General features: G+C 46.7%; 1 protein-coding gene across 3 annotated transcripts; it reads left to right on the forward strand.

Annotated features, from left to right (window-relative positions):
• On the forward strand, positions 1 to 25,490 carry si:ch211-79k12.1 (uncharacterized protein LOC568891 homolog). Of its 3 annotated transcripts, none has more exons than XM_041176725.1 (8): positions 1 to 279; positions 4,160 to 4,281; positions 4,972 to 5,170; positions 8,063 to 8,214; positions 13,570 to 13,714; positions 16,600 to 16,744; positions 20,536 to 20,634; positions 22,583 to 25,490. In XM_041176725.1, the coding sequence occupies exons 1-7, from the start codon at positions 219 to 221 to the stop codon at positions 20,624 to 20,626; spliced, it is 915 nt and encodes a 304-aa protein (XP_041032659.1). In that variant the 5' UTR covers positions 1 to 218; the 3' UTR covers positions 20,627 to 20,634; positions 22,583 to 25,490. The 3 variants fall into 3 exon arrangements, with proteins under 3 accessions (XP_041032659.1, XP_041032658.1, XP_041032660.1); XM_041176724.1 differs by having other exon boundaries at positions 5 to 279; positions 20,536 to 20,638; XM_041176726.1 differs by lacking the exon at positions 4,160 to 4,281 and having other exon boundaries at positions 11 to 279; positions 20,536 to 20,638.
• The last annotated feature ends 257 nt before the right edge of the window (positions 25,491 to 25,747 follow it).

The following is a 25,747-nucleotide window of genomic DNA, read 5'->3' on the forward strand; positions in this document are numbered from 1 at the left end:
AAAACCGGTCGTTTCCATCAAAAGAACAGCGGAGAAAAACAAGCGATAGAAAGAGCGTTATAACAAGTTGTCGGATAGAAACCAAACCCGGAACCAAGTTGAAATATGATCTCCCCGCCTCCTTCAGATCAGCAGATAAGAGTTGTGTACTGCTAGAGGCTGGAGTGCAGAGTCGAGAGCTTTTGTCGTCGTGATAATAATTTAAAACAACATTGAAAATGAAGTGGTTTCTCCGAACTTTCTTGTTGGCTTGCATTTGCTTCCAGGTGGTCCTGAATGGTAAGTTAAAGGAACCGAACTCTCAATTCCCCGCTTGGCGTTTATCGCCTACCGCTGATCGTGTCGAACACTACAAGGAAATTGCTTCGTATCTTTGTTTAAGTCCTTTTTTTGGTCATATATTTTTTGGTAAATTATATTGTTGTGATCCCATTTCTATATTAACCCGGAATCCCCTACAAACTGTAAGTACAGTTTTGTGATTATTGCGTTTAAGAATTCATGCGACAGTCCTTTGGTGGGAGGAGGGAGGACGCAGCAGCGGAGACAACCAAGTGTAAAATACAATCTGCACATTTCTGTGAAGTTGAAACAAAGTCATTAAATGTCGGAAATGCAAGGTCATCCTGTCGCCACCCAGTTAAACAGAAAGGTTAACTAATGTCTCAGGATGATCCTTGATCAAACTGGCGGTAACTCAATGACTGAAAGGTCAGACAGTAGTAACTGTGTAAAATTTTGAGGGACTACGACCTAGTGAATGCACCCCATCGATATATTGTAGTTTTATCAGTTTCATCTGTTTAATATATAGCAATCAATCAAATAAGTAGTTCCACGGGAGTTATGGCATTTCTTTGTGTCCGCTTCCTGTTTCATCACCAGGCATTAAGTCTAACCCTTTGCATATCTCTTAGCCTGAGCTGCTGAACTTGTCTGATTGTTGGGGAGGTAAATACTGAAACTGATCCACGCAGGCCAGAAAGTACATCCTGGATGTGCTCAATTGTTGATGGTAAAGGTGCTACCAGTGTCCCCAGCGCTTCTCAGTTAGGGAGAGGATTTTTTTTTAAAAACTTGCATTTATGTAGCACCTTTCATGAACACCCCACATCTCAAAAGCTCTTTGCAGCCATTGAAGTGTTTTTTTGCAGTGTGGCTATTGTTGCAATGCGGGAAACGCGGCAGCCAATTTGCACACAGCAAGCTCCCACAAGCACCAACGTGAAAATGACCAGATAATCTTTTTTTTCTTGTGTGATGTGGGTTGAGGGATAAAAATATTGGCTAGGACACCAGGAATAACTTCCCTGTTCTTCTTTGAAACAGTGCCATGCGATCTTTTATGTCCAGCAGTGGTCCAAAAGAGGTCACCTCTGATGGACAAGATTGGTGTGTTCAAAACCTGGAGTAGGATTCAAACCCATAATCTTCTGGCTCCTGGCCAGAGTGCTACCAATTGAGTCATGGTTGGCACCATTAATTCTGATCTAGAATAACCATTCCCCTCACCCCCATCAACCTCCCCTGGGAAATATATGGATGCAATTTTGGGACGTGATCAGGCTCACCTGAGACACCACAAGAACAGATTAACCGGCTGAGATTTAAGAATGGGCCCCTGTGAAAGATATTGGAGAACTTCCCAGTACTTGAGGAGGTCTAACTCCGGATTAAGAGTCTCCCTGTGGCCAGGAGTTAAATCTTGGGTGGAATGAAGCCATTTTGTCACAGCCTGTTGCTGAAATTAATGTTGGAGGTGTCACAGTATTAAGTGGTCCCCGAGGAGGAAGAGCAGTAATCGTTCACATTTAGATCTTTGCATTCTTTTGGGGGGGTGGGGTGGTAAATATACATCTTAAATGATCCATCAATGAATAAATACAGTGTTTTCAAAACGTGTAATGCATTTCAGAAGTGAGTCATCCAGCTCCGACATTGTCAAACACTATTTTTTGGTTCAGACATGTTGTCAAACATGTTACCTCACGTGTTTTTTTTTGTTTGCTAAAACACTTTAAAAGCTAAAAGTTTCTTTGAGGACTGGAGGGGTGAAGATGGGATGGAGATGATGGGGTGAAGGTGAGGGGAGGGGTGTGGGCTGGATGTGAGGGGGGTGGTGGAGGTGAGAGGGGGTGGAGGTGAGGGGGGTTGGTGGTGAGGGGGTAGTAGAGGTGTGGAGGTGAGGGGTGGTGGAGGTGAGGGGGTGGTGGAGGTGAGGGGGTGGAAGGGAGGTGGCGGGGAGGGGTGGGAGGTGGGGGCTGGACGTGGTGGGGTAAGGGGAGTGGGGGTGGTGGAGGTGAGGGGGTTGGAGTAGGGAGTGGAGATGAGGGGGTGGAGGTGGGGGGGTGGATATGAGGGGTGGGTGGAGGTGAGGGGGGTTGGTGGTGGAGGTGGGGAGGTGGAGATGAGGGGGTGGGTGGAGGCGAGAGCTGAGCTTGGAGCTAAGGCTGACATTAATCTCGGGCAGGATCTTGCCAAAAGATCTGACAGAGGAGATTTTCGGGTGGTTTGCTATGGAGGGAGGCAGGACATCAAGAGTTGGCTGGGTTTGGGGTGGGAGGGGAAGGGAAGGCAGTTAATTAAGCAAGGTGGGCTTAACCAGAGGGCTGGTAGCTTTGCATCAGCACAACCAAGATAGGTAGCTATAACTTTCATTTCCCCTATCGGCCACTCCTTTGGCTGAAAGGAACAATTTGTGACGTTAGGTCCTTGCAGGCACTCAACATGAAAGGAGGCTTGCACCTCAACAAATTGGGCTGGATTGAATCCTCTTTGCCAGAGGTGAGAAGATGTGCTGGATGCAGGTATGAAATCGGACGTTTTTTATATATTTGGCAGCCCATTGCAATTACAGCTGTCTGGTTGAACTCGAACCCAGTGCACAATACAGTGGAGAATTAGCCGCCCCCCCTTTGAGACATTGGTTGATTGAGATGTGAAAAATCTTCACGTGCCACCACCTCTCTTTTGGTCCCTGTTGGTACTCAGATGATTTCCTGAATGCATCAGCCCAGCCAATGATTTTTCACTGATTTCAAAATAACAAGCATGTTGTTATTTAAAGGACCCTATGAAAAAATCAAATCAGATTCAGTTCATAACCCATGACCAAACTAACCTATAATTGTGATGCAATCTGTTGCATTCTATTTGCTATGTCATGAAACAACATGACTCATCACTCTCTTGAAGTGTTCCTGATTTCACTCCTGAAAGGCCTGGCTCTATTCTTTAGGCTATGTCCCCTAAGTCTAGACTCCCCAACCAGGGGGAATAGTTTCTCTCTATCTACCCCCATCTGTTAACCTAAGTGTTATAAAATGCCATTAAGGGAATGCAGCATGACGTCACTATAAGGAAGACATGTGATTCAGTTTTAGTTTCACTTCTGCTATGGCAGTGCACACAGCTTTGCTGCTGATACACCTTCATGCTTTCTATCCATGTATATCTGTTTTCATGTGCAAGCTTAAATAAAAGAACCTATCACATGTTCATGAGTGATTGGTGCTTTTATATCAATAGTACACATACAGCATGGTGGCAGCGGTGGGATCAATAGATGGACTTGCAGTCTACTTCCTTCTAGTGATGGTCAGGGTGCAACCCTTAAAGGCATATTACGACACTTAATATCTTGAAAACTTTGCTTAAATCATCCCCTTAGCCTTCTAAGTTCCAGCCCTGGTTTGTGTAATCCCTTCTTATGATTTAACCCTTGGATTCCCAGTACCATTCTAGTAAATCCACACTGCACTCCCTCCGAGATCAGTACATCCTTTCTAAGGTGTGGGGCCCGGAACTGTTCACAGTGACTCCAGATGTGGTCTAACCAGGACTTTGTTTAAATGAAACATGACTTCTACCCCCTTGTATTCTAGTCCTTGAGATAAAAAGGCCAGCTTTACATTGGCCCTCTTTGATTGTTTTCCATATCAACTTGTGACATTTTAGGGACCTGTGTACCTGAACCTTTAAGTCTCTTTGGGTCTCCACTGTTTGTAACTTTTCACCATTCAGAAGGATTCCTTGTAATCACATGGAAGTGGTGTGAGGATATTTATTCCCCCAAGCGCAGGATTCCTATGTTCTAGCGTGACCAAAGAAAAATGCTTCAAACACTGAATGAGTAACATTTCTGTTGTTGGAATTGCAGAGAAGTTGCGAGTAGTGATTAAAGAGCCAAGTGGGCCGATCGTGGAAGGAAGTGATGTAACCTTGCAGTGTGTAGGTGATGGAGAAGACATGTCCCAAGTCAAATTCCAAATGTATCACAAAGTGAGTTTCCCCCTTGCACACACTTGCAAAAGATCACAGCAATTCTTCGTAAGTTAAAATCTTATTCGAGGAGTCTCGTCTAACACAGAGTGAAGGAACAGAAATCTGTGGTAAAGGCAACCTGTAACTGTACCACAGAGGAACTGATAGGGCTGATACCTGTTTCACTATCAGTAAAATGACTGCAAACATACGTGAGATGGAAGGGAATTTCCTACATGACAGAAGGGGGAGCAGGAGCACTGTGAGAAGGGATAAATGTAGAGGCAACTTCACTCTAAGTAACCTGTACTGTACCTGACCTATGAATACTTGAGATGGAGTGAAGAAAGCTTTATTCTGTATCTAACCCTGTGCTGTACCTGCCCAGGGAGTGTTTGATGGGGCAGTGTAGAGGGAGCTTTACTCTGTATCTAATCCCGTGCTGTACCTGTCCTGGGAGAGTTTGATGGGGACAGTGTAGAGGGAGCTTTAATTAATTGCTATCTGCCCTGGGAGTGTTTGACACTGAGTGCCTGAAATGGAAGGTATTATATTCCCAGCATTAAGATCCTTCATCTTGATAAACACTGATAAATAATGAAAAAAAAGTGAACGAAAATATCGTATTGTATCTGCAGTGTGTGTCTGTAGCAAATTGACTTTAGGTAATCTGCCTAATCCTATATTTCCTTACCCGCTTAATTTTAGTGGCTTAGATCCTGGTTCAGTATTGACACAACAACCTCCTTCCGCTGCTGGTATTACAGTTTCAATGTCACTAGAGACAATGGGGAACTTTCCCTTCAAGTAAAGCAAATATACAAGTGGCATGCCGGCCCCTATAGATGTGTTTCCAATGGAACTGATGGCCAGCAGGTCTCTGAGAATATGACGGTCCCTCTTCAGTGTAAGTTACACAAATTTATTGTGATTTTCTTTTTTTTTTAAATTCTCATCTTTTCCTCTAACGTATCCCTCGCTTCCCTCTTCTCCCTTTCTGCCTTTCCCCCTCCTTCCTCTGACTCCACTTCTATCGCTCTCCTCCCTCCCTCCCTTCCCTAGCTGAGATGAGATTCCGGCATCACTTACGCACTATCTCTAAGAGCATCTATTTTTCACCTCCGTAACATCACCGAGCTCTGCCCCTCCCTCAGTTCAACTGCTGCGGAAACCCTCAAGCATGCTCTAGATTTGACTATTCCAACTCGCTGGATTCCCACACTCTACCCTCTGTAACCTTGAGGTTTTCCAAAACTCTGCTGCCCATGTCCTAACTTGCACCAAGTCCCTTTCCCCCTATTACCCCTGTGTTCGCTGACCAACATAGGCTCCCAGTTAAGTAACGTCTTAATTTTTAAAATCCTCATCCTTGTTTTCAAATCCCTCCATCGCCTTGTCCCCCCTTATCTCTGTAATCTCCTCCAGTGCTATAACCATGAAATATGTGTGTGCTCCAATTCTGACTTCTTGGGCAATCCCTGATCTCCATCACTCCACCCCTGGCGGCTGTGCCTTCAGCTGCCTGGGTCCTAAGCTCTGGAGTTCCTTTCCCAAACCTCTCTAACCCTCCCCTCCTTTTAAGAAGGTCCTTAAAAACTTGGGTCTTTGACCAAGCTTTTGATCATCTGTCCCTAATACCTCCTTACGTAGCTTGGTGTCATATTATTTTTGATAATGCTTTTATGAAGTACCCAGGTGTAGTTTACCTTATTAAAGATGCTTTATAAATTGAGGTGTTTGCTGTTGTTCCACTCTATACCCCTTTTCTATATTCTCTTTCTCTCATTTTGTCTGCTCTCTTCTTCTCCCACCCTCACCCTCTTTACCCATTCTGTTTGGCTATCTCCATCAGTCCTTCTGTTACCCATTGTCTGTCATGTCTGTCCCTTCTCTCGCTCCATTCCCTTCTTATTCTTTTTCTCATCTCCCTGTCCTCGCCTGTCTTTCTCTTTCTCTCCGTTTCTCTCTCTCTCTCTTTGTCACTCTCTCTGTTTTTCTCTGTCCCTTCTTCTGTGACTCTCTCTTTCCCCTTTGTCCCTCCCTCTGCCTCTCTTCCTCATCTCTCTTTCTCCCTGTCTCTCTGTTCTCTCTTCTCCTTTTGTTTCTCTCTCAATTTCTCTCCCTCTCTCTCAATCTGACTCGTTCTCTCTCACTCTGTCTCTCTTTCTCTCTCTCTTTGTGTGTCTCTGTCTTTCTCTGTTACCCCTTTTTGTCTCTCTCTCTCTGTCTCTTTCTCTTCCTCAGCCTCATTCCCTCATCTCTCTGCATCACTGTCCTCTCCTCTCTGCCTCTTTCTTTGTCCCTCTCAATCTCTCTCTCCTCTCTCTTTCTGTTTCCCTCGCTCTCTATCTCTTTGTCTCTTTCTCTCTCTCTGTCTCCTTGTCCCTTTGATTCTGCCTCTGTCTCTGTGTGTGTGTCTCTCTCTCTCTTTCTGTCTCTGCCTCTGTCTCTCTACTCTGTCCTCTCTGTCACTGTCACTGTCTCTGTCTCTGTCTGTCTCTCTCTCTCTCTGCCTCTCTGTCTCTGTCTTTCTGTCTCTGTCTCTCTTCTCTATCCTCTCTGTCTCTGCCTGTCTTTCTTCTCTATCCTCTCTGTCACTGTCACTGTCTCTCTACTCCATCCTCTTTGCCACTGTCACTGTCCCGCTACTCTATCCTCTCTGTCACTGTCTCTCTCTGTCTCCCCCTCTCTCTCTCTGTTTCTCTCTTGGTCTCTCTCTCGGTCTCTCTCTCTCAGTCTCTGTCTGTCTCTATCATCTTTGTCTCATTCTCTCTCTCTGTCTCCGTCTCTCTCTGTGTCTCTGTCTCTCTTCCATATCCTCCTTGTCACTGTCTCTCTCGGTTTGTGTCTCAGTCTCTCTCTCTGTCTCTTTCCCTCTGTCTGTCTCTCTCTCTGTTTCTCTCTCTGTCTCTCTCATCTCTGTGTCCCTCTCTCTTGTGTCTCCCTCTGTCTCTCTTTGTCTCTGTCTCTGTTTCTCTTCTCTATCCTCTCTGTCACTGTCACTGTCTCTTTCTGCCTGTCTCTCTCTCTGCCTCTCTCGGCCTATCTCTCTGTCTCTCTCTCTCTCTCTCTCTGTGTGTCTCTCTCTCTCTCTGTGTGTGTGTGTGTGTGTGTCTCTCTCTCTCTCTCTGTGTCTTTCTCTCTCTGTGTCTCCCTCTCTTTCTCTGTGTCCCTGTCTCTCTTCTTTATCCTCTCTCTCTTGGTCTGCCTCTCTCAGTCTGTCTCTCTCAGCTTGTTTCTCTCAGTCTGCCTCTGTCTGTCTGTCTCTGTCTCTGTCTCTCTGCCTCTGTCTCTCTTCTCCGTCTCTGTGTCTCTTGCTCTCTCTCTCTCTGTGTCTCTGTGTGTGTGTGTGTGTGTGTGTCTCTCTCTCTCTCTCTCTCTATCTCTGTGTGTCTTTCTCTCTCTGTGTCTCCCTCTCTTTCTCTGTGTCTCTGTCTCTCTTCTCTATCCTCTCTCCCTTGGTCTGCCTCTCTCGGTCTGTCTCTCTCAGCTTGTTTCTCTCGGTCTGCCTCTGTCTGTCTGTCTGTCTGTCTGTCTGTTTCTGTCTCTGTCTCTCTGCCTCTGTCTCCCTTCTCCGTCTCTCTGTCTCATCTCTGTCTCTCTCTTTGTCTGTCTATCTGTCTCTATCTATCTATCTCTGTGTGTGTGTCTCTTTCTCTCTGTGCCTCCCTCTCTCTCTGTGTCTCTGTCTCTGTTCTCTATCCTCTCCTGTCTCTCTCTCTGTGTGTCTCTCTCCCTTTGTTTCTGCCTCTGAACCTCTTTGCTACTTTCATTCTACATCGTCTGTTTTGTTTTAAAGATCTTAATGGAATATCAATCTCTGAGCCTGGGAGCATCTTTAGTCGTTACATGAGAGACCCACGCGTTGTAAGGGTGCTGCGTGGAAAGGATGTTGAGATCAAATGCTGTGCCAGCTCGTCAGAACCGCCAGTCTACCAGTGGAAGAGAAAGGTATAACAGATTTATTGAGACCTCTCAGCATACCTGTAGACTGACTCATAGGATTTCATAGGATATACGGCACAGAAACAGGCCATTTGGCCCAACCAGCCCATGCTGCACCTTCTCCTGCCATTAATCATCTAACTCTACCATCATACCCTCTTCTTTTCTCCCTCATGTGTTTATCCAGCTTCCCCCTTAAATACATCAGTACTATTCACCTCAGCCACTCCCTGTGGGAGCGAGTTCCACATTCTCCGCACTCTCTGGGTAAAGAAGTTTCTCCTGAATTCCCCGCTGGATTTATCAGTGACTATCTTATATTGATGGCCTCTAGCTGTGCTCTTTCCCACAAGAGGAAACATTCACCCTATCAAAACCTTTCAGAATTTTAAAGACCTCTTTTAGGTAGTTGTTTTCTAAGAGAAGACAGACCCATCCTGTCAATGCCTTCCTGATATCTATACCCAGGCATTTCTGGGATCATCCTTGTAAATCTACTCTGCAATGCCTCCAAACTCTTTTTGCAATACAGTCACCAGATTGTACACAGTACGCTAAGTGTCATCAGACCGAGACTCCTCATAGAAAACTGAGGAATCAGTAAAACTGATCCCACTCACGTTAACCTTTCGACTCTGGCACAATCCTCCTGCACAGGATGACCTTTGCCTCATACTGTTTAATCAATGATGTGATGTAAGGTGAACTGGGATGGACTCAGCTCATTGGGTTAGGGTCTGTAGTCATAAAGTTTTGACAATAAATAGTAATCTTGCTTCAGGAGATAAGAGCACTGGTTGGTGTGGAAAACAATGCGTGGTGGGGTGAATCTTCTCTTGGATCTGAGGTGCATTGTGGTGACTGACAGAAGGAATTTACTCTGTATCAAACCCCGTGCTGTATCTGTCCTGGGAGTGTTTGATGGGGACAGTGTAGAGGGGTCTTTACTCTGTATCTAACCCCGTGCTGTACCTGCCCTGGGAGTGTTTGATGGGGACAGTGTAGAGGGAGCTTTACTCTGTATCTAACCCCATGCTGTACCTGTCCTGGGAGTGTTTGATGGGGACAGTGTAGAGTGAGCTTTACTCTGTATCTAACCCCGTGCTGTATTCAGGGGGTTTATATATAGAAAACACATATTCAGGAGAGACTGGAATCTAATTGAAGGGTTAGTGTGGTTTATTTATAGAATAACAGATGCCTGGGCGTGAGTTACAGGCTGGAATCTAATCATGGGCTTTGGGGGGGTGGGGAGGAGGAGGTTGGTGGCAGTGCAGGTTTACACCTGGATAACAACCTTTGTGTTACAGTGTGCAGTTATGATGTTACAAATTCTCAGAAAAAAGGTATTTTCAAAAGTTACCTTTTTTAAAAAAAAAATACCTTGGACAGAGTTTAAGGACCATTTCAAAATGCTTCAAGCTATACAGAATTCTGGATTTCAGACAAAAGCAAAAAACTGCAGATGCTGGAAATCCAAAACAAAAACAAAAATACCTGGAAAAACTCAGCAGGTCTGACAGCATCTGAGGAGAAGAATACAGTCAACGTTTCAAGTCCGTATGACGCTTCATCAGAACTAAGGAAAAATAGAAGAGAGGTGAAATATAAGCTGGTTTAAGGGGGGTGGGGGGTGGGACAGGTAGAGCTGGATAGAGGGCCAGTGATAGGTGGAGATTGCCAAAATATGTCATAGACAAAAGGACAAAGATGTGTTGACGGTGGTGATATTAGGTCAGAAATGTGCTAATAGGTGACATTAAGGGTAGAAAGCAGGACGAGCAAGGTACAGATAGCCCTAGTGGGGGTGGGGTGGGGTGAAGGGATCGAAATAGACTAAAACAATGGATGGAAATACATTTAAAAATAATGGAAATAGGCGGGAAAAGAAAAATATATATAAATTATTGGAAAAAGGGGGATCAGAAAGGGGGTGGGGGTGGAGGAGAAAGTTCATGATCCACCGTCCAAGGGCCCAAACACTCCTTTCAAGCGAAGCAGCATTTCACTTGCACTTCCCTCAATTTAATCTACTGCATTCGCTGCTCCCAATGCAGCTTCCTCTACGTTGGAAAGACCAAACGCAGACTGGGTGACCGCTTTGCGGAACACCTTCAGTCTGTGCACAAGCATGGCTCAAACCTCCCTGTCACTTGCCATTTTAACACTCCACCCTGCTCTCATGCCCACATGTCTGTCCTTGGCCTGCTGCATTGTTCCAGTGAAGCCCAACGCCAACTGGAGGAACAGCACCTCATCTTCCAACTAGGCACTTTACAGCCTTCCGGACTGAATACTGAATTCAACAACTTTAGATCATGAACTCTCTCCTCCGTCCCCACCCCCTTTCCGATTCTCCCCCCCCCGGCCTTTTCCAATAATTTATATATATTTTTCTTTTCCCACCTATTACCATTATTTTTAAATGTATTACCATCCATTGTTTTATCTCTACCTTTTAGCCTATTTCGATCCCTTCCCCCCACCTCATCCCCACTAGGACTATATGTACCTTGTTCGTCCTGCTTTCCACCCTTAATGTCACCTATTATCACGATTCTTAGATAATATCACCACCTTCAAAACCTCTTTGTCCTTTTGTCTGTGACATCTTTTGGTTATCTCCACCTATCACTGGCCCTTTATCCAGCTCTACCTGTCCCACCCCCCCTTAAACCAGCTTATATTTCTCCTCTCTTCTATTTTTCCTTAGTTGTGTTGAAGAATTATAGACTCGAAAACGTTAACTGTGTTCCTCTCCGCAGATGCTGTCAGACCTGCTGAGTTTTTCCAGGTATTTTTGTTTTGGTTCTGGATTTCAGACTGTGTCTCCTCCTTCAAGAGGACAAAAGACAATCCTTAATTTAATTATGGTTAATTGTGGTGCCGTCCAGGAGATAACGAAGTTTTTGTTGATGCACCATTGTCAGAATGTAAATTGTACCTTGGTCAGGACAAAAGCTAAGAGGCACAGGTGGGGAGAGGGGCTTTTGGAGGTATTGGTGCCTTATTTGGGAGATGCCTTGGTGTTGTTGTAGAGGTCACATGGTAACAGCAGCCATCTTAGCTCCTACAAAAGGCAGGAAGTTGAATGAACATCTGGAAACATCTCCAGAGAAGCAGACAAGAGTTTCAACCCAGGACAGAGAAAGACACCTGAAAACAGCCAACGGTCTGCTGTGAAGTAACTGGGAAGCTGAAAGTGCCATGCCTGCAGAACAGAAGTAGGAAACTTCTCCCCGTAAACTCTGATTCCATCTACTAAGCTCACTTGTTAAAGCAACCACTGGCAGTGGGAAGCTGCAGCCAACTCTTGACCTGAAATAGTCTAATCTTGAATTATGTTTATCTGTGTATGTGTTTTGCATGTGTGTCTTGCGTGTGTGTGTGTGTTTTGCATGTGCATGTGTGTGTTTTGCGTGTGTTTTGTGTGTGTGTGTGTCTGTTTTTTGTGGACGGGTGTGTGTGTGAGTATGTTTTGTGTATCGGTGCGTGTTTTGTGCGTGTGCATGTTTTGTGTGTTCGTATGTTTTGTGTCTGAGTGTGTGCACGTGTTTTGTGTGAGCGTATGTTTTGTGTCTGAGTGTGTGTGTGTTTTGTGCATGTGTTTTGTGGGTGGGTGTGTTTTGTGGGTGTGTGTGTGTGTTTTTGTGTGTGGTGCGTGTGCGCGTTTTGTGTGTGTGATTTGTGCATTTTGTGTGTGTCTGCCTGTGTGTGTGTGTGTGTGTGTGTGTGTGCTTGTGTGCGCACGTGCATATCTTTTCTTGGGTAACTTCCAGAGCAAGGGAGTGAAATAAGCTAACCTTCTCCTTTTTAAGTAAAAAGGCTTTGCTGCTGGGTTATTTTAAATTGAATTACTGACGCCATGGGTAAAATATATACACACACATACAAAACATTACTCATGTAAAGTGTCTGTGGCATGGGAGTGAGTTACAGACTGGAATCTAATCGACGGGTTCAGGGGTTTTATATATAGAATAACAAATACCTGGGAGTGAGTTACGGACTACAATCTAATCACGGGGTTCGGGGGTTTTACATATAGAATAACAGATATCTGGGAGTGAGTTATGGACTGGAATCTAATCGAGGGGTTCAGGCGTTTTATATATAGATTAACAAACACGTGGGAGTGAGTTATGCACTGGAATCTAATTGAGGGGTTCAGGGGGTTTATATATAAAACAACAAATACTTGGGAGTAAGTTACAGACTGGAATCTAATCGAGAGGTTCGGGATGGTTTATATATAAAATAAAAGATATCTGGGAGTGAGTTATGGACTGGAATCTAATCGAGGGGTTCAGGCGTTTTATATATAGATTAACAAATACGTGGGAATGACTTATAGACTGGAATCTAATCGAGAGGTTCAGGGGTTTTGTATATAGAGTAACAAATAACTGGGAGTGAGTTATGGACTGGAATCTAATCGATCGGTTCAGGGATTTTACATATAGAATAACAGATACTGTGGAGTGAGTTATGCACTGGAATCTAATTGAGGGGTTCAGGGGGTTTATATATAAAATAACAAATACCTGGGAGTAAGTTACAGACTGGGATCTAATCGAGGGGTTTGGGATGGTTTATATATAAAATAACAGATACCTGGGAGTGAGTTATGGACTGGAATCTAATTGAGGGGTTCAGGAGTTTTATATGTAGAATAACAGATACCCTGGAGGGAGTTACGCACTGGAATCTAATTGAGGGGTTCAGGGGGTTTATATATAAAATAACAAGTACCTGGGAGTGAGTTACAGATGGGAATCTAATCGAGGGGTTTGGGTGGTTTATATATAGAATAACATACCCTGGAGTGAGTTACGCACTGGAATCTAATTGAGGGGTTTGGGGTGGTTTATATATACAATAACAGATACCCGGGAGTGAGTTACAGACTGGAATCTAATTGAGGGGTTCAGGAGTTTTATATATAGAATAACAGATACCCTGAAGTGAGTTACGCACTGGAATCTAATTGAGGGGTTCAGGAGTTTTATATATAGAATAACAGATACCCTGGACTGAGTTACAGACTGGAATCTAATCGAGGGGTTCGGGATGGCTTATATATAAAATAACAAATACCCGGGAGTGATTTACGCACTGGAATCTAATCAAGGGGTTCAGGGAGGTTTATATATAGAATAACAGATACCCGGGAGTGAGTTACAGACGGGAATCTAATCGAGGGGTTCGGGGGTGTTTATATATTGAATAACAGATACCCAGGAGTGAGTTACAGACTGGAATCTAATCGAGGGGTTCGGGGCTGTTTATATATTGAACAACAAATATCCAAGAGTGAGTTACAGACTGGAATCTAAATTAATTTTAACCCCATTCCTATAGGGTGATGATTGGATTTACCCAACCAGCAACCTGAAGATTGTGAAGATCACTCCGGAACAAGGTGGGGTCTACACATGTAAAGCCACTCACCCTTCAATCCCAAGTCTAGCCCAGTCCAAATCTGTTCTGATTCAGGTTGTGGAAGGTGAGATGATCATACTTATTTACTTTTAAGTTGTCCCTATTATTTCGAGTTGTCGTATGTATTGGTGGAAAGTTCCTCCCGGCCCTTGAGGCCTCCTTTCATTGTCCATCTGCATTCTTCCCTATAATGGATTCTACCCCACCATTTAATCCCCTTCTACAGCCCATTTACCCTCTAACTTATCATGGCCACCACCCTACCTAATTAGTATCATTATTTAAGTTTGTGTTATGGCACAGAAACAGGCATTCAGCCCAACTAGTCCATATCAGTGTTTGTGCTCCATTGGAGCCTCTTCCCATCTTAATCTATCATTGTAACCCTCTATTCCCCTCTCTCTCCTGCATGCTTGTTTAACTTCCCCTTAAATACATCTATACTATTCACCTCAGCCACTCCCTGTGGTAGTGAGTTCCATCACTCTCTGGGTTTTTTTAAAATTCATTCACGAGATGTGGGCTTCGCTGGCTGGTCCCAGTATTTATTGCCCATCCCTAGTTGCCCCTTGAGAAGGTGGTGGTGAGCTGCCTTCATGAACCGCTGCAGTCCATGTGGTGTGGATACACCCACAGTGCTGTTAGGGTTTTTTTTTTAAATTCATTCACGAGTTGTGGGCTTCGCTGGTTGGTCCCAGCATTTATTGCCCATCCTTAATTGCCCCTTGAGAAGGTGGTGGTGAGCTGCCTTCTTGAACCGCTGTAATACATGTGGTGTAGGTACACCCACAGTGCTGTTAGGAAGGGAGTTCCAGGATCTTGACTCAGCGACAGTGAAGGAACGGCCGACATATTTCTAAGTCAGGATGGTGAGTGACTTGGAGGGGAACTTCCAGGTGGCGGTGTTCCCATCTATCTGCTGCCCTTGTCCTTCTAGGTGGTAGTGGTCATGGGTTTGGAAGATGCTGTTGAAGGAGCCTTGGTGAATTCCTGCAATGCATTTTGTAGATGGTACACACACTGCTGCTACTGTGCGTTGGTTGTGGAGGGAGTGAATGTTTGTGGATGGGGTGCCAATCAAGGCTGCTTTGTCCTGGAGGGTGTCAAGCTTCTTGAGTGTTGTTGGAGCTGCACTTATCCAGGGCAAGTGGGGAGTATTCCATCACACTCCTGACTTGTGCCTTGTAGATGGTGGACAGGCTTTGGGGAGTCAGGAGGTGAGTTACTCGCCACGGGATTCCCAGCCTCTGTCCTGCTCTTGTAGCCACAGTGTTTATATGGCTAGTCCAGTTCCGTTTCTGGTCAACGGTAACCCCCAGGACGTTGATAGCGAAGAAGTTTCTTCCGAGTCCCCTATTGGATTTATTAGTGACTGTGTTATATTGACAGCCTCTGGCTCTGCTCTTCCTCACAAGAGGAAACACTCTCTCTGTCCACTCCATCAAAATCTTTCATCACTTTAAAGACCTCTACTAGGTTACCACCCCCAGTCTTTTTCAGGAGAAAAGAGACCCAGCCTGTCAATCCTTTCCCAATATGTAAACCCACACATTTCTGGGATCTCTAGTGCCCCTGTGTCCTTGTTAATAATACGGTGACCAGAACTGCGCACAGTACTCTTGAGTGTGGCCTAATCTCGGGTTTGGTGCTGGTTTAGCAGAACTTCCCTAATGTGTTCAAATCTATCCCCCTAAAAATAAAGCCTGGTGTTTGGTTTGCGTTTTTTTTTTAGGATCTTGTCAAGCTGTGTTGCTGCTTTGAATGATTTCTGCATTTGTAACCTTGAGATCCCATACTGCCTCCACCCCATTCACATTGCTATTTTCTAAGCAAGATGAAACTCTTACTTATCCTGCCAATATGGAATATCTCATTTTTACCTATGTTCAGCCAATTATAGGTGCATTCTGCAAGTTTGTTAATCTCGTCTTGTTTGTTCCTGAGGCATGATTCCATCTTGGACACACACACACACAGATATAAATTGCTCTCCAATAGACCATGCTGACCGTCTCTACCTGCATTGATTTACCATTCCCACTTACAACCTGCTGTTTAACCAGCTCCTCACTGAAGGGGTTAGTTTGCAAACCATTAGCTCCTGTGGGTGAGTTTCAGTCCCCCCATTGTATGACGCGGTTGCAAGGGTCTCACTCCCTCCCTCTGCATGATTCTCCCCACACTTCACAACACCCTTGCAAGTCAGCCAATACTGTTTTCTATTTATTTGTTCGTGGAATGTGGGTGCCACTGGCTAGGTCAACATTTATTACCCATCCCTAAATGCCCTAAAGGGTGGTGTGCCACCTTCTTGAACAACGCAGTCCACGTGGTGTAGGTACACCCACAGTGCTGTTAGGGAGGGAGTTCCAGAATTTTGACCCAGCGACAGTGAAGAAACGGCCGATATATTTCCAAGTCAGCATGGTGAGTGACTTGGAGGGGAACTTCCAGGTGGTGATGTTCCCATGTGTCTGCTGCCCTTGTCCTTCTAGATGGTGGTGGTCGCGGGTTTGGAAGGTGCTATCGAAGGGTGAATTGCTGCAGTGCATCTTGTAGATGGTACACACACTGCTGCTCCTGTGCATCGGTGGTGGAGGGAGTGGATGTTTGTGGATGTGATGCCAATCAAGCGGGGCTGCTTTGTCCTGGATGGTGTCAAGCTTCTTGAGTGTTGTGGGAGCTGCACTCATCCAGGCAAGTGGGGAGTATTCCATCACACGCCTGATTTGTGCCTTGTAGATGGTGGACAGGCTTTGGGGAGTCAGGAGGTGAGTTACTCACCACAGGATTCCCAGCCTCCGACCTGCTCTTGCAGCCACAGTATTTATGCGCTTGTCCAGTTAATATTCTGTCTATCCATGACACACAGCTTCTTATTGTTTAATCACACCTGCCCCTTGAGGTTAACTGTGCTCTCTCTCTCTCTCTCTCCGTCTCCTCCCTCAGAACCACTGAGCTCCCTGCAGCTGAGTGAGATGAACCTGATTTTGGCGATCGCAATTCCGGCCAGCGTGCTCTTCCTGGTGATTATCGGCATCATTGCTTACAAGTGCAAGACCAAGAAGAGTGAACTGAAGGGGATGCAACTTCTGTGAGTACAATAACAACCGCAATAACTTGCACTTCTATGGCACCTTTCATGGCCACAGGACGTCCCACAGGCCATTTCACAGCCAAAGATGTACATTTGAAGTATGGCCATTGTTGTAATGCATGAAACCTCCGACAGTGCAGCACTCCCTCAGTACTGACCCTCCAACAGTGCAGCACTCCCTCAGTACTGACCCTCTGACAGTGCGGCACTCCCTCAGTACTGACCCTCCGACAGTGCGGCACTCCCTCAGTACTGACCCTCCGACAGTGCGGCACTCTTCAGTACTGACCCTCCGACAGTGCGGCACTCCCTCAGTACTGACCCTCCGACAGTGCGGCACTCCCTCAGTACTGACCCTCTGACAGTGCAGCACTCCCTCAATACTGACCCTCTGACAGTGCAACGCTCCCTCAGTACTGACCCTCCGACAGTGCAGCACTCCCTCAGTACTGACCCTCCGACAGTGCGGCGCTCCCTCAGTACTGACCCTTCGACAGTGCAGCACTCCCTCAGTACTGACCCTCCGACAATGCGGCACTCCAGTACTGACCCTCCGACAGCGCAGCACACCCTTGGTACTGTGCTGGAGTGTCAGCCTTGATTTGTATGCAGACGTGGGACTGGAACGTAGAACCTTTTGACTCAGAGGTGAGAGTGCTACCCATTGAACCATGGATGACTCGCTTAACTGACCTAACACATTTCACGGATGTGATTACCAAACAAAATTTGACCACGAGCCACATAAGGAGATAGAAACAGAAAATGCTGGAAAAGTGCAGCAGGCCTAATAGCAAGAGAAAAAAAGACAGAGTTAATGTTGCGAGTCCTTATGACTTTTCTTCAGAGCTAGAGAAAAGTAAAATTGTAATGAAATTTATACTGTTTCAGGGGGTGGAGCGGGTGAAGCTGGATAGAGGGCCAGTGATAGGTGGAGACAAAGGAGAGATTGCAAGAGGTGGCATGGACAAAAGGACAAAGGGGTGTTACTGATAGTGGTAAGGACTAAAGGAGGCGCTGATAGTGGCATTAAGGTCAGTAAGCAGAACATGATAATGGCAGGACAAGGGTAAGCACTCCTGTGAAAGAACAACATGAACGAGTGACAGATGGCCCTAGCGGGAGTGGTGGGGGGTTGGTGGGGGGAGGGGGGTGGGTACGGGGAAGGGAACAGTGGTGGGAAAAAAAGATTGAAAACAGGATAACAGGTGGGGATAAAACAACGAATAAAAGAATGAAAATGAAAATAAATAAAATAAAAATAAGTGGATAAAAAATAAAAATGAACATTTAAAAAAGGGGTGAGGATAGAGGAGAGAGCTCATGGTCTGAAGTTGTTGAATTCAGTATTCAGTCCGAAAGGCTGTAAAGTGCCTAGTCGGAAGATGAGGTGCTGTTCCTCCAGTTTGCGTTGAGCTTCACTGGAACAATACAGCAGGCCAAGGACGGACATGTGGGCAAGAGAGCAGGGTGGAGTGTTGAAATGGCAAGCATCAGGGAGGTCTGGGTCATGCTTGCGGACAGACCCAAGGTGTTCTGCAAAGCAGTCACCCTGTGTGCGTTTGGTCTCTCCAATGTAGAGGAAACCGCATTGGGAGCAGCGAATGCATTAGACCAAATTGAGGGAAGTGCAAGTGAAATGTTGCTTCACTTGAAAGGAGTGTTTGGGCCCTTGGACGGTGAGGAGAGGGGAAGTAAAGGGGCAGGTGTTACATCTTCTGCGATTGCATGGGAAGATGTCATGGGAGGGGGTTGAGGTGTAGGGAGTGATGGAGGAGTGGACCAGGGTGTCCCAGAGGGAACGATCCCTGCGGAATGCTGACGTGGGGGGTGAAGCAAAGATATGTTTGGTGGTGGCATCATGCTGGAGTTGGCGGAAATGGCGGAGGATGATCCTTTGAATGCGGAGGCTGGTGGGGTGATAAGTGAGGACAAGGGGGACCCTTCACATAAGGAGATATTAGGGACTGATGACCAAAAGCTCAGTCAAAGAGGTCAGTTTTTAAGGAGTGTTTTAGAGGAGAGAGAGAGGTAGGGAAGGTTAGGAAGGGAATTCCAGAGCTTAGGGCCCCCAGGCAGCTGAAGGCATGGCTGCCAATGTTGGAGCAATGGGAATCGAAGGATGTTCAAGAGGCTGCATTTGGAGGAGCGCAGAGATCTCAGAGATTTGTAGGGGCTGGAGGAGACTGCAGAGACAGGGAGTGTTGTAGGGGCTGGAGGAGGTTACAGAGATAGGGAGCGTCGCAGGGGCTGGAGGAAGTTACAGAGATAGGGAGGGGTGTTGGGGCTGGAAGAGGTTACAGAGATAGGGAGGGTTGTAGGGGCTGGAGGAGGTTACAGAGATAGGGAGGGTTCTGGGCGCTGGAGGAGGTTACCAGAGATAGGGGGGGTTGCAGGGCTGGAGGCGGTTACAGAAATAGGGAGGGTTGTAGGGGCTGGAGGAGGTTACAGAGATAGGGAGGGTTGTCGGGGCTGCAGGAGGTTACAGAGATAAGGAGGGTTGTAGGGGTGGAGGAGGTTACAGGGATAAGGAGGGTTGTAGGGGTGGAGGAGGTTACAGGGATAGGGAGGGTTGTAGGGGCTGGAGGAGGTTACAGAGATAGGGAGGGTTGTAGGGGCTGGAGGAGGTTACAGAGATAGGGAGGGTTGTAGGGGCTGGACGAGGTTACAGAGATAGGGAGGTTTGTAGGGGCTGGAGGAGGTTACAGAGATAGGGAGGGTTGTAGGGGCTGGAGGAGGTTACAGAGATAGGGAGAGTTGTAGGGGCTGGAGGAGGTTACAGAGATAGGGAGGGTTGTAGGGGCTGGAGGAGGTTACAGAGATAGGGAGGGTTGTAGGGGCTGGAGGAGGTTACAGAGATAGGGAGGGTTGTAGGGGCTGGAGGAGGTTACAGAGATAGGGAGGGTTGTAGGGGCTGGAGGAGGTTACAGAGATAGGGAGGGTTGTAGGGGCTGGAGGAGGTTACAGAGATAGGGAGGGTTGTAGGGGCTGGAGGAGGTTACAGAGATAGGGAGGGTTGTAGGGGCTGGAGGAGGTTACAGAGATAGGGAGGGTTGTTGGGGCTGTAGGAGGTTACGGAGGTAGGGTGAGGAGTAAGGAGGGATTTGAGAACAAGGATGAGAATTGTAAAATTGAGGCATTGCTGGACCAGGAGCCAACGTGGGTCAATGAATGAGAGGAGGAGAGGAGGCTACAGAGGAACATGAAAATAAGGCAAGTCTATTCCAACTCCATTCTGCCTTCCCTCTCTGTCAGCTAGATGTGAAAGATCTCCCCAGCCACCAAAGAGCAGGATGTGGGCGTTGGTGGATGGGGTGGTTCTCCCCGTTGTCCTGTGGCCAATATCTATGCCTCTGTCAACATCGAAAAAAAGCAGGTGATCTGGGTCATTATCACATTGCTGTTTTGTGGGAGCTTGCTGTACGCAAATTGACTGCAACGTGTCCTACATTACAGCCGTGACCACGCTTCAAAAAGAAACACTCGGTTGGCTTTGAAGCACTTTGAGTCGTGGTAGCCGTCATGAAAGGCGCTCTATAAATGCAAGGCTTTTTCTTTCCTTTGTCCCTAAAGGGGGAGGTGTACTGAGTGTCGGCGCTGTATCAGGAGGATTTCACTGCGAGGCGTAACGTGTTGAGCAGGAAGTGTCTTAAGATGGCCCCGATATATTGGCTACAATTGGCAGTTATGCCTCTGGTAGCCCTGTGTGCGCAGCTGTTGGGTTGCATCTTGGGTTCTGTTCTGCTCTAACTCAGCCTTTTTGCTTGCTGTGTCCTTGCTGTCTACAGGGATGATAAAAACACCAAGACTCCAATCTGGAAGGGGAGTGACTCATCCATCCCATTCACCATCAATGATTCTGTTCCTCTGGTTATGTGAATTGCTAAGTAGGTGCGTACCTTGTGTTTTCCTCTTTCCCCTTTACCCCTCTGTCGCTTGGTCCGAAAGGTAAATGGCCAGGAAAGCGAGAAAACTGATGGTGAGGGGCGATAGAGATGGCGGGTAGGGGAGAGGCAGAGGGCGAGAGAGAGAGAGAGAGACGGAGACAAATAGAATAAAGAGACATAATTAAGAAATAAGTCGCTCCACAACCCATTGGACCCTGCTCCGCTGTTCAGTTTTGGCCGACCCTTAATCTCAACAGTTTTCCGCCCCCCTCCCTCGATTTTCCCCCTCAGTCTGGCACTCCATCGATCTCAACCTTGAATATGCTCAATGACTGCGCATCGAAAGGCAGGGACGGACTTGTCGAGTGACAGAGGAAAGTAGAAGGGGGAGGTTCTGAGGGGACGGTGCGGTGGGGAGGTGGTTGGGGGCGGGGGTAGCGGGGAGGATAGGAGTTGAAGCCGCAGGGGTCTGTAACTTGCTGCCAGAGAGGGAGCCTGGCTTCAGAGGAATGTAAATAAATTGCAAACTTCAAGGGCAGGATTTTGTGTTTGCCGGGCGGGCGTGTGCCCGACTCGATCGGGTGTAAAACTATGCGCGATATTTCGGTCAGTGGGCGCGCGAGAGAGTCGGCAGCGCACCCGCCGACAATTAAGAGGCCTATTAAGCCCATGAATCAATTAGCTCAGCAGTATTTTTTGCTGCCTGTCCAACCTTACGGTTGGCGGGTAGGTGAATTGGCCAAGTGGCCTTTGGATTTTTTAGGAAACCTCATCCGTGGGGCGGGGTGAGGTTTCCAACTGTAGTTTTAAATAGAAAAGAAATTTTTTTAAACATCATTTTCAGGATGTCCCTGATCATGTGACCAAGTCACCTGTGGGGACATGTTTCTCTCGTGCTTAAAATCTTAATTTTTGATTGTAAAGTTCTCCAGCTCCCTGAGGCAGCTCTGTGCCTTCAGGGAGCTTTCAGTGCACGCTCCCCCCCCCCCCCCCCCCCCCCGCACGCGCAGACTGTAGCGCTCGTGGTCTCCCCCCCCCCCCCCCCCCAAACCGTGCTGAGCTTCTCAGCACGCCTTTCACGCTGGCTGGCCATTAATCGCGGGTGGCAGACCATTTCCCGACGACTCCCACACCCGCCTGCCCGATGAGCAGAAAATCCTGGCCCATGTCGATGAAGTGCTCTAGTGGCTGGTTGCATTCTGCGGATGGAACTTGGAGATGGAGGGATGGCGGGGAGAGACTGACCGAGGGAGATGGACAGACAGACACAAAGGGAAACACAGAGAGGGCAAGAGAAGGATATTCCATTGTGGGAGAAAATCTTAATCATCCAATTGCCTAATCAGTGTTGTGGTAATTCCAGGATTCCACATCCTGACTGATAATCAGCCCCCGGCCCTCGTTTAACTTGGTTGAAAACAACGTACCTCAGTAAACATTAGCTCTTCTCGTTTACCTGAGTTAAGTGGGTGATGTGTGCCCCTAGTAGGAGAGAGAGGGGGGCTGTGTGCACCAGGAACAGAACCTGTATCCGTCACTCACTAAGGAGGACTCTTACCTGCCCTTGATCGTTTCATTGAGAACTTTCAGCGTGACATCAGTCGCCTCAATTTCTCTGCTCCTCTCAACCGCTCTAACCTGTCTCTTACTGAACTTGCCGCACTCCATTCTCTCAGGTCCAACCCTGACTTTGTCATCAAACCCGCTGACAAGGGTGGTGCTGTTGTTGTCTGGCGCACTGACCTCTACCTCGCGGAGGCTGAGCGCCAACTCGCAGACACTTCCTCCTACCTCCCTCTGGACCATGACCCCACCACTGAACATCAAGCCATTTGTTTTCAGGACTGTCACTGACCTCATCTCCTCTGGAGATCTTCCTCCCACAGCTTCCTTCTCATTAATTCTGCAAAACATTTGATAATTATTAAAAATATAAATTTCTTTGCAGACAAGAATCCTTTGAAGAGGAAAGGGGGCTGATCGTGCCGAAGCATTAAACAGTTTTTGCCTCTCCGTTGGTGGGGGGGGGAATCATATACATTTTAAGAATTGCTAAATCACATTTACTCTTTTTGTATCGTGGCTACAGTGTCCTGTCCTGTGAAATGTACTGGCAAAGGTGGTGTGTGGGGAGCCGCTCTGCTTTTTTTTTCAATCCTTAAATGGGATAAGATTTGAAGATTCTTAAAAAAAAAACTTGTGAGGAAACTACTCAGAGGCTTCAACGGAGATGGGAAAAAATCCACCTGCTGTTTAACCTTGTGGCCACCAGATGACGCCACAGTAGCTCTGAACAGTGCCACCTGTTGGCAGGGGCTGAGGATTGCACCCTCACTCTGAAGGAAATTTAAGCCCCTTGAAAGTACTCTCTGAATTCCTGTACACTCCCGGGGACTTCCAGCAAATGTTGGCACATTCCAGGGGCTCCGAGCAAATATTAACACATTCCCAGGAACTTCCTGCAAATATTGATGCACTTGCCTGGGGCCCTCTGCACAATATTGACACACTTCCCCGGGACCCTCTGCACAATATTGACACACTTCCCCTTGGACCCTCTGCACAATATTGACACACTTCCCCTTGGACCCTCTGCACAATATTGACACACTTCCCCGGGACCCCCTGCACAATATTGACACACTTCCCCGGGACCCTCTGCACAATATTGACACACTTCCCCTTGGACCCTCTGCACAATATTGACACACTTCCCCTTGGACCCTCTGCACAATATTGATACACTGCCTGGGACCCCCCGTAAAATATTGACGCACTCCTAGAACCCCCAGTCTATGTTCTTAATAGAAAGCTAAAGCACAAGTAGTGTACCGTGAATCAAAGTCCCATCATCTCCTGTGAGTGACCAGTTTGAAAAACTCTCAACGCAGAGGTAATGCTACCTAACGATTGACTCCCTGAATGGACACTGTAAGCCTTCACATTTACATACTTCCTACGTTAAATTAGCTTGATTTTATTCTCATTGCAGCCTCTTTTCGATTATAATCATGCAGGTTGCACTTTGACAATAACTGGATTTTGTGGGATATCTATGTTGTGCTGATTTTAAATCTATTAATCATTATGGTGTTTTACTGTTTTATCATTTCTGTAATGTAAGGATTTATTGTGTTTTTTTTTCCTGTTATGATAGTTATAAACTGCAATTTACTTCCCTTTGAAATGGATTAAAAGGGTAGGAACCTTCATTTTCAATTTGTCGACAAGTAGCACTTTTACACGTGTAGTACCCTCCCCTTTCTGCCACCAGATGGTGCTGTTGCATGGTCAAAATAGCGCCTCCTATTGGCAGAATGGCACGACTGCTCATCGATCAATACATTCTTCCTGTCACCAAAAAAATATGCGTGAGCAAGTCCGAGCAGCTTGCCCCGAGAAAGCGTCGAAACCCTCCGTAAAAGTCGGGAAGATCTATGCAATTTGGTTCGGGCAGGTGGTTTAAAATTGCTTTTCAACGTTAAAACCATCACACAGGGCGTAATGTGCATCGGAAGACTTGAATCCCAACCGTGTCTATGTAACCAGCGCTTCTGCCCATAGGTTTGGACCCGACTTTGCACGAGGTGGGCGGAGCAACCATCCAATTCAGGCAACTGTGCTTCTGGTGTCCCTTGTGAGCGAGAGGGCCCGATGCCCTCGCTTGCCCTGGCCCTGTACGTGACTCCATTCCGATGGGATTGGCTCTCCAGCTGCCCACCACCACCTTCTCCAAGGGGAACATATGGTACAGAAGGGGTACTAACCGCCAGCCATGCTAGTCGCGAGCAATGAGTAACAGTAGGCCCTGTTTCCATTTCATACATGTTGCCCCTCCCCACTGTGCACCTCGAATTCTATCCTCGCGTTATAATTGAGAGACTGTTCCCTGCCACTTTGGGAGGGGGGGCTGGGGGGTGGGGTAAGGATCAAGAACGAGAGGGCACAGGTTTAAGGTCATTGGCAAAAAAAGAAGCAAATGGCGACACGAGGGGATATCCTTTTCATGCAGCGGGTGGTTAGGATCTGGAATGCGCTGCCTGAGTGTGCAGGTGGAGGCAGATTCGATTGACCCTTTCAAAAGGCAACTAGACTGTCATCTGAAAAGGAAGAACGTGCAGATGTACGGGGGAGGGGGGTGGTGGGGGGGAAGGTGGGACAATGGCATCAGGCGCTCTGCTCATTTGGAGAGCCGACTCAGGTACAATGGGCTGAACGGCCTCCTCCTATGCTGTAACTATTCTGCGATTCTGTGGGGGGGGGATGGGAATTTTCCTTTCTGTCCCCCCTCACCAGCGAAATTTGCCGTGAGTTCCTATTTTAACATCACCCTTCAACCCATAGTCCAGCAATCTTTCCTCCTTCAAGCATTTATCCAATTCCCCCTTTTGAAAGCTCCTACTGAATCTGCTTCCACCGCCCTTTCAGGCAGCGCCTTCCAGATCACAACAACTCGCTGTGTGTAAAAAAAAAGAAAATTCTCCTCATCTCCCCCTCTGGTTTCTTTTGCTGATTATCCCAGAGAAAGCGCAAGAGAGACACACACACAATAGGACCCTGAGATGCAGAAATCTTACAGAATAGGTACAAGGTTGGGAATTTGGATTGGTTTCTGGGGATTTCATTGAACAAGAAGCTCCCTATAAATTCTTACACAACATCTGAAACCAAACAGCCTGTAATATTTGTTTGGAGAGATTGACAGGGGTAGGGACAAATTATAGCTAGCAATAATTATTTCAACTCCCAATTTAAGAGTATTGTGGATGTGCTACTTATCTGTATAGTAACTGGATCACACTGGTTAAAGGACCTGTAACTTTCATACTTTCAAATAAAAGTTAAGTGAACCAAAATGTGCTGATTTGATGCCATTTTATTTAAAACAACATGTTTGAAAGTGATTGTGTCTTTGAGGTCCTGGTGGGTGTGGGCTTCCATTACCACACAGTGGCCGTCTCTCATGTATGAGATGGATCAGTGACCGTATCATTGTAAAAACATTCATGCCCACAGACTCGTAGGTCAGAGGCTGGGAATTCTCTGGGGAGTAACTCACCTCCTGTCTCCCCAAAGCCTGTCCATCATCTACAAGGCACAAGTCAGGAGTGTG

Source organism: Carcharodon carcharias, chromosome 29, assembly GCF_017639515.1.
Source record: "Carcharodon carcharias isolate sCarCar2 chromosome 29, sCarCar2.pri, whole genome shotgun sequence".
Lineage (NCBI taxonomy): Eukaryota > Metazoa > Chordata > Chondrichthyes > Lamniformes > Lamnidae > Carcharodon > Carcharodon carcharias.

What these genes read in the sequence shown, in the direction of transcription:
- si:ch211-79k12.1 (XM_041176725.1), top strand. Translation starts at nt 219, where the DNA reads ATGAAGTGGTTTCTCCGAACTTTCTTGTTGGCTTGCATTTGCTTCCAG. An exon ending in TATGACGGTCCCTCTTCAGT is followed by an intron (nt 5,171 to 8,062) that starts GTAAGTTACACA and finishes TTTGTTTTAAAG; the next exon opens with ATCTTAATGGAATATCAATC. An exon ending in TCTACCAGTGGAAGAGAAAG is followed by an intron (nt 8,215 to 13,569) that starts GTATAACAGATT and finishes CCATTCCTATAG; the next exon opens with GGTGATGATTGGATTTACCC.